Source organism: Tamandua tetradactyla, chromosome 13 (assembly GCF_023851605.1).
Source record: "Tamandua tetradactyla isolate mTamTet1 chromosome 13, mTamTet1.pri, whole genome shotgun sequence".
NCBI lineage: Eukaryota > Metazoa > Chordata > Mammalia > Pilosa > Myrmecophagidae > Tamandua > Tamandua tetradactyla.
Genome location: NC_135339.1, coordinates 18699091 through 18707908, shown reverse-complemented (window position 1 = coordinate 18707908; position 8818 = coordinate 18699091). Strand labels below are relative to the sequence as shown.

Genomic DNA, 8818 nt, shown 5'->3' with positions numbered 1-8818 from the left:
GTCCACCCAGCAAAAGGCTTTAGGCCTTAGGAATCAATTTCTAAGATAAGCCAATCTAGATATTTACATGCCACAAAACAGAAGATCACTAAATATACCACCATGCAGACAGATATAGCCCAGCTTAACAACCAAATTAAAACACCAGAGGAGACACAGACATTGGGACAACTAATCAAAGATGTTCATATAACTCTACTAAACAAAATAAATGGGATGGCTAATGACATAAAGGACATCAAGAAGACACTACAAACGTAGCATGAAATGGAACAAGGCTCTGCAGAACCTCCGGGAACATTATGTGAAAACAGGACTGGAGCAAGTAACCAGGAACGAGGCTTGCAGCCTCCAGGAATGTTTCACAGAAACAGAACGAACTGGGATCGAGGCTCCAAAGTTTTAGTTTATTAAGGTATGGCCATAGGGCTCAGCCAAGGAGCCTCTGAAACTCTGAGCCGTGGTACAAGGTATTTATATACAGAATGGCTGCTAGCATCTTCCTAATATGGTAACTGGTTACATTTGAGGGAGGTGATTGGCTGTTGGCAGTGTTTCCCTAATATGGAACTGGCGACACTTGGGGGAGATGATTGGCTGCTCAATGGTGGGAGGTGACTGGCTGCTGGTAACCAGAACCAGGACTGGTTGCCAAAGCTAAGTTTACAGGAGCAGATGAGTGGTTATGGGGGGAGGGGCCTGCTTGTTGCCAGGAGCTTGCTTGCTACAGAAGAACAGAAAGAGGAATTTGAAAGAATAAAAAATAGCAGATATTACAGAGACTAAAGATTCTGTACACCAAATTAAAAAAATACTACAGGGCGGGCCGCGGTGGCTCAGCGGGCAAGAGTGCTTGCCTGCCATGCCGGAGGACCCCGGTTCGATTCCCGGCCCCAGCCCATGTAAAAAAACAAACAAACAAACAAAATATAATAAATAAGAAAATGTTTAAAGATGTTTCCCTTTCTTCCTCCCTTCCTTCCATCCTTCCTTCCTTCTCTGTCTGTCTGTCTTTCCTTCCCTTCCTCCCTCTCTCTTTAAAAAAAAAAAAAAAAAAAAAAAAACTACAGACACACAAGAGCAGATCTGAAGAAGCAGAAGAAAGAATAAGTGATCTCTCTCTCAGGATCTTAAATGAATAATACCACTGCCTTCTTGCCTCCACAGTGCCAGCTGAATTATCAGAACACAATCTTATGTGGCTTCCCTTGTACACAGTAGATTGTTTATCTCTTGCTGCTTTCAGCATTTTCTGCTTCTCTTCAACATTTGACAGACGGATTAATATGTGCCTTGGGGAAGGCCTATTTGGATTTATTCTGTTTGGAGTTCGTTGAGCTTCTTTGACTTGTGTACTTATGTCCTTAATAAGGGTTGGGAAGTATTCCCCCATTATATCCTCAGCTAATCTTCCTAGCCCATTACTTTTCTCTTCTCCTTCTGGGACATCCATGATTCTTATATTTGCATACTTTGTTTTGTCCATCACTTCTCTGAGATCCAATTCAATTTTTCCATCTTTTCTTTCATTTACTTCTTTGAATATCAAAAACAGTTCACCTGTCCTCTAAATTTGGCTCTTTGAGAAAATCAATAAAATTGATGGGCCACAGCAAAACTGATGAAGAAAAAAAGAGAAAGGATGCAAATCAAAAAAATTCAGAAATGAGAAGTGGTGCATTACCACAGACCCTAAAGAAATAAAAGAAATCATAAGAGGATAATATGAACAATGGTATGTCAACAAACTAGACAACATAGATGAAATGGAAAAATTCCTGGAAACACACAAAAAAGCTACAGTGACTCAGGAAGAAACAAGATCTCAACAAACCAATCACTAGTAAAGAGATCAGTCAGTCATCAAAAATCTTTCTACAAAGAAAAGCCCAGCGCCAGAAGCCTCCACAGGGGAATTTTATCAAACATTCCAAAAAGAACTAATACAAATAGTGCTCAAAGTTTTCCCAAAAAAAAAGAGGAAAAAGGAACATTACCTAACTCATTTTATTAAGCTAATATCATTTTAACTAAAACTGGGTAAGATGTTTTTTGGAAGAAAGGAAAACTACAGATCAAGGTCCCTAACGAACAATGATGCAAAAATTCTCAACAACATACTAGCGAATTGAATTCTGTACACAGAAAACTAAATAACGTTGTTAAAAAAAAAATCAAAGATTTAAATAGATGGAAAAACATTCCATGCTCACGGATAGGAAGGTTAAATGTACTTAAGATGTCAATTCCACCCAAATAGATCTATCAATTCAATGCAGTACCAATCAGAATTCCAAAAATCTACTCTGAAGACTTGGAAAAGCTAGATTCAAACTCATTTAGAAGGGAAAGAGGTCTCAAATAGCTAAAAAAATATACTAAAAAAGAAGAATGAAGTAGGAGGATTAACATTTCCTGATTTAAAAGCTTATTATAAAGCCACAGTCGTCAAAATAGCATGGTACAGGCACAAAGATAGAACTATTGGCAAATGGAATTGAATCACGAGTGCCAAGACAGACCACCAAATCTATGTTCAACTGATCTTTGACCAGCTCCCAGATCCACTGAATAGACTTTTCAATAAATGGGGATGGGAGAACCGCCATCAACAGCCGAAAGAATGAGAGGACCTACCCTTACCTTAGACCCTATATACAAATTAGCTCAAAATGGATCAAACTCCTAAGCATATGAGCCTGCACCATAAAACTCCTAGAATAAAATACAGGCAAAAATCTCCAAGACCTAGTAATAGGAGGTAGCTTCCTAAACTTTATATCTAAAGCACACAATAAAAGAAAAAATAAACGGGAACTCCTCAAAATCAAATGCCGCTGTGCCGCAAAAGACTTTTATCAAAAAGGTGAAGGGGGGTACACAGGTGGTTCAATGGTAGAATTCTCGCTTTTCACGCGGGAGACCCGGGTTTGATTCCCAGACCATGCACCACCCCCACCAAAAAAAAAAAAAAAAAAAAAAACCAAAAAGGTGAAGAGGCAGCCAATAAAATGGAAGAAAATACTTGGAAATCACATACTGGATAAAGGATTGATACCCTGTACACATAAAGAAATCATACAACTCAACAACAGAAAAAACAAACAACCCAATTATCAAGTGGGCTAAAGATATGAAAAGATATTTTTCCGAAGAGCAAATACTGATAGCTAAAAAGCACATGAAGAAATGCTCATTTTCATTAGCATAAGGGAAATGCAGATCAAGACTACAATGAGATATCACCTCACACTTATAAGAATGGCTACTATTGAAGAAGAAACTACAAATGTTGGAGAGGATGTGGAGAAATTGGAATATTCATGTACTGCTGGTGGAAATGTATAATGGTACAGCTGCTATGGAACACAGTTTGGTGGTTCCTTAAAAAACAAAATATCGAGTTGCTCTATGACCCAGCCATACGACTACTTGGTATATACCCAGAAGAGCTGAAAGTAGTGACACAGACAGACATTTGCATACCAATGTTCAGAGCAGTACTACTCACAATTGCCAAAAGATGGAAACAATCCAAGTGCCCATCAACAGACGAGTGGATTAACAAAATGTGGAGCATATATGCGATGCAGTACTATGGAGCAGTAAGAATGAAATGAGGTCCTGAAGCATATGACAACAATGAACCTTGAGGACATAATGCTGAGTGAAATAAGCCAGGAAGAAACAACAGATACTGTTTTATTTTGTGATTACGATCTCAATAAAGGTAAACTCAGAGGTTTATAATATAGAACATCAGGACCTAAAGACACACAGAAGCTAGAGAGGGTGAACAGATAGCTAATGAGGCTAAACTTAATAAAGGACTAGATAGAAGTGAAGGCAGCACCTTAGTGGGTCTGTAAGTAATACTGCCATATTGAAGGGGAAAATGATTGCAAAGGGCTGTACAGAGTCAAGAAGCCCACCAAGTAACAATACAAATATAAATAAGCTCTTGAATAAACTACTTCAAATGTATGGATCTTATACAAAGAGTAAATAATAGTAGGGTACAGGGGGATACAACTACTGCATGCTATGGTCCAAGTTTAGCAGGAAGACATCAACAATGCCACAGCAATGCCAGGGTAAATAATTGGGGTAAGGACAAGAGTTAAGGGGAGGTGGTTTTGACTTTCTATTTGCTGATGGTTTGTTTATTGGTTATTTCTGTCTTGGGAGCAATGGAACTTCTTTAAAATGGAGAGTCTTGATGATTGTACAACTAAGTGAGGATAATGTGAGTCATGAATTGTTGACTTTGGACACTATACATGATGCCCAATGGATGGAGGTGGCTGAAGGACACACTGACTGAGAAGTAGAATGGTGAATTGTGTACACATATGACAGAATATTGTATGGCTACAGAAAGGAACGAAGTCCTGAGAGGCATGCAACAAGGTGAATGAACCTTATAAGCCAGAACCAAAAAAGCAAATATTGTATGGTTTCTTTTTAAAAAATATCTGTAAGAAAACTGGGGCTTAGATTGTAAACGTGTATAGTAGTCACATTTAATCTGGAGCTGTAACTTTTATTTCTAGATCTTGAGATGCTGTGCTATATATGTATAACCTAGTATTTCCCTGAAATTTTGGGTAACTGTGTGACACTTAAGATTCAGAGTAGCAGTTCTGCAACTCTGAAAGTCAGCATTGCTATAACAGTGAACAACTATTCAAGAAACCAAAAAAGAAGTCATGCTTCAATTAAAGATAAGAATGAAGGTGATCATGTCCGGACTAAGGTAAATCAGAATACAGGGGTAAGAAGGACATTGTCTATATTTTAGAACTTAACCTGCTGTATGAAATCAAAGAAAGAGAGGCTTATTTTGCTCAAAACCTGAATCTTCTGTAGCATATAATCTAACTCAACCTGTGTGGATAGCTTGTTTAAACCCAAACACATGGAGCCTAGAATGGGAATGAGGGTTTGTAATCCTGTATAGCTTAAGGAAATACCAAGATACATCCCAGAGTATAATGGGCAGATAATTAGAAAGTATTGGCAAAGTCCCTTGAGGGACAGGAGAAAAATTATGGAACTATTAGGCTTTACAACCAGGGAAATCCCTGATACTGCTTCAGACATTAGGGACTCCTAAATCAATATGCCAAGCCCTTTTTCTTGAAGCTTGCCCTTGTGAAGCTTGTTTATGTAGCAGAAAAGCTAAGCCTACCTATAGTTATGTCTAGGAGTTACTTCCAGAAAACCTCTTTTGTTGTTCAGATGTGGCTTCTCTCTTTCTAAGCTCAACTCTACAAGTAAAATCATTACCCTCCCCCCTACTTGGGATATAAATTCAGGTGTGAAAGTCTCCCTGGCAATGTGGAACATGAATTCCAGGGATGAACCTGGTCCTGGCACCATGGGCTCAGGTAACCAAGTGAGGTATCAGTGGCTGAGAGAGTTCAAATAGAGTCAACAGGCTATTCTGGAGACTACTCTTACACAAGTTTCAGCTAGATATTGCTATTTACCATAGCTTGCCAAACCAAAACCAAAACCATGCCTACCAACCCTTAAGAACACCCAGGGCTCTATCTGAGAGTCGACAAAAATTTCATGCACTATGATTAATTTCTAGAAACCTACCACTTCCAATACAGCACAGCCAAGTGCTTCCTAAACTTCTCGGGGTGAACTGGGGATCCTATGAGGGTGAAGACTCTGATTCAGTAGGTCTGGGATAGAGCCTGAGCTCTATGCTCCTCACAAGCTCCAGGTGATAACTTGTGGGGCTGTAAAGTTATCAAATATATTTTGAGAAGCAAGAGTCCAAACTACCTTGACTAATATATAGTAGGAGAACAGGTAATTCTCTAGAGAAACTGAAAGACCTCAGAATGGTTTTGAGTGTGTGTGTGTGTGTGTGTGTGTGTGTGTGTGTGTGCGCGCGCGCGGTGGAGGGGAGAGAGGGTGTGTCTTCCAACAAAAGACTCACTCCTTGATTTCTCTACGGTAAAATTTGTCAGAATACAAGTTCTGAGCATACACAACACTTCCCACAAAGAGAAAAATGGCAAAGGGCAATCCTTCCTCATCTGTAATTACTTTAAGCGTAAATGGATTAAACTCTCCAAACAAAAAGCAGAGATTGGCAAAATGGACAAAACACATGACCCAGCTATATGCTGCCTACCAGAGACTCATATAAGATACAAAGACACAAACAGGTTGACAGTGAAAGGTGTGAAGTGCTGAAACATGTGATACTTACAATGATACCTATGACGGATTTCAAAAACCTTAAGCTAGTTCATAGAAAAGGTCATCTAATGCATGATTTCAACTATATGAACATCCAGAATAGATAAATCCATAGAGAGAGCAAGCAGATTAATGGATGCTAGGGGCTGGACATGTTTAAAAATAATATATGCAGTATTTTCTGCATGTTTAAAAATAATACATGCAGTACTTTCCCCCTTTTATTAAAAAGCATAGTGACACTGAAGAAGTATTTTTCTTTATGCACTTTCAATATAGCAATGACATTTTTATTTTGCAATTAACATGTTACCTGTGTCATTCTTTTGAAGGCAAAAAAAATCAACTTGTCATATGGATAAAAGCAGTAACAAATGAAAGCAGAAAAGAATGGCGGCCAGGAGGGGGGAAAAAAACCTACTTTTTAAAAAGAGGTATTTCTATGCAGAAAAATAAGGGAAGATGCATATCATTTACTCCTAGATGTTTACCTACTATATACAATTTCCCCTCATCGTACGTACCTTCAAGAAACTCTCACATATTCACACGGAGAACTAATACATAATCTAAGATCCAAATTTCCATCAGTAGATCAAGTACAACATTTTCTCACACAATTAAATATCAGAGAAGTTACCAAAAAATCATAGATAAACCTCAAAAACATAATTCTAAATAAAAATTCCTTAAGTTAGGGAAGACATACATTAGAAAACTATTCATGTAAAGTTTTCAATAAAACAATGAATCAAACCACCTATTATTGATGGATAAATAAGGACATATAAATGCAGATTAAAAATACCATGAGGTTCTACTTCATAGCCACCAGATGTTCAAAAAATTAAATATCTGACAATATTAAGTGCTAGCAAAGGTGTGGAAAGACAGGAAATCTTCCATACTGCTGGAAAAAACGCATAATGGCACAACTACTATCAAAAACAATCGCAATTATCTACTGTAGTACCCAGAATTCTAAAGAGGTCCCCTCAAGGTTCCCATCCCCTGGTTATTCAATCAAACAGTAATCTAGGTACAGCTGCAAAAGAATTCTGCAGATAAAACAGGGAGTGTACCCTACCTAGCCAGATGTGCCCAATCTAATCACATGAGCCCTTAAAAGCAGAGAACTATCTCCAGCTAGAGGCAAAAATGAAATGAAGCAGAAGAGGAGGACATGAAGATCTGAAGCATGAAAAGGACTCCACTCATCACTGCTGCCTTTGAAGAAAGGGAAGAGACCATGAGGAAAGGAAAGTGAGTGGCACTTAGAAGCTAAGAAAGACCCCAGCTGACAATCAGCAAGGAAAAGTGAACCTCAGTCCTACCAGTGCATCAAAGTAAATTTCACCAAAAATGTGTAGGTACCTGGAAGTAGATTCACCCACAGAGTCTCCAGAAAGGAGTCCAGTCTTAACTTCACCTTAATTTCAGTCTTGTAAGAATCCAGCAAAGTCTGTTAGATTTCTGATCCACAGAACTGTGAGAAATTAAATTTGACTTTTAATTTTGTGGCAATTTGTGACAAAACAACAGAAAATTAATACTCTAAAGATGTAAAAGAAATGCAAGCCCTCAACTCAGCAGCTATAGAACTATCGTCCCAGAGAAGCTCTTGCCCATGTGAGCCAGAAGACGTGCTCAGGAATATTCACCTCACCACTGCTCAGATGAGCAAACACAAATGAAAACCCAATCACTCATCAAGAGCACAAAGGACAAAATGATCATGATGATGAATATGCAACTATGTGATGATATTGTGAATTGCTGAGTGTATGTGCTGGGAATGTTTGTGTTTCTTGTAATTTTTTTTTAATTAATAAAAAAACTAAAAAAAAAAAAAAACAGTACAAAGGACAGACTGTCCAATACTCACACAATGTAACACAACACAGCAATGAAAATGCACTAACTGCAACTACAAGCAAAAATCTGGATGAGTCTCAGGCATATAACGAGGGATGACAAGGCAAGTGGCATAAGTGGATACATAGCGGGATTCTAATTATAAAGTTCAAAAGTGCAAGAAAAGACAACAAACAGTTTAGAGATACAAATGTGATGAAACTAGAAAGAGCAAAGAAATAATAAACACAAAATGTAGAGTTAGCGGTTATGTTTATAGGAGGTAAGGGGTCAAAAGGGTCACCCAGGCAGCAACAAAGGTAATGTAAGTATTTGTTCCTTAATTGGTGGAGGTTACCAGGTAAAGGTGTTTAAATTCTACACAAATGTAACAAACATGCTAATATCTACTGAATGCTTACTTTAAAAACTGAAACTCTCCGGGAATAAAAACTCCTGCATGACCAAAAAATAATAAATAAAAAACACTTCATTTTTTGGTGAATAACATTCACTGAAAAACAAAATTCAAATAATACATAAAAGCCCAATCAGTTTTTAAAAATCACACCTATCTAGACATAACCAATTAACAATTTGTTAAACATTGTTTTGACCTGTCCTGTGCATTCTGTGTGTGTGGTGTGTGTGTATGTATACAGACAGAAAAGTAAGTAGGTAGGCAGGTAGACAGACAGACAGATGGACAAAATGAAAGAGAACTGGGGTGAATAATGCCCCC

At 38.0% G+C, this 8818-nt stretch overlaps 1 protein-coding gene across 5 annotated transcripts in view; it reads right to left on the bottom strand.

Annotated features, from left to right (window-relative positions):
- Positions 1-8818, bottom strand: part of LOC143653648 (glutamate dehydrogenase 1, mitochondrial-like) — a 72156-nt gene that overhangs the window by 43738 nt on the left and 19600 nt on the right. For 4 of the 5 annotated variants that reach the window (XR_013161440.1, XR_013161439.1, XM_077124791.1 and 1 more), the window contains one exon: positions 7597-7708. The exons of the other annotated variant lie outside the window; for it this stretch is intronic. Coding sequence is in view for 1 of the 4 variants with exons in the window: in XM_077124790.1 (XP_076980905.1) it covers positions 7688-7708 (21 nt within the window). In the remaining 3 variants the exon portion in view is untranslated. The remainder of the gene's footprint in view (positions 1-7596; positions 7709-8818) is intronic. 5 annotated transcript variants of the gene reach the window in all.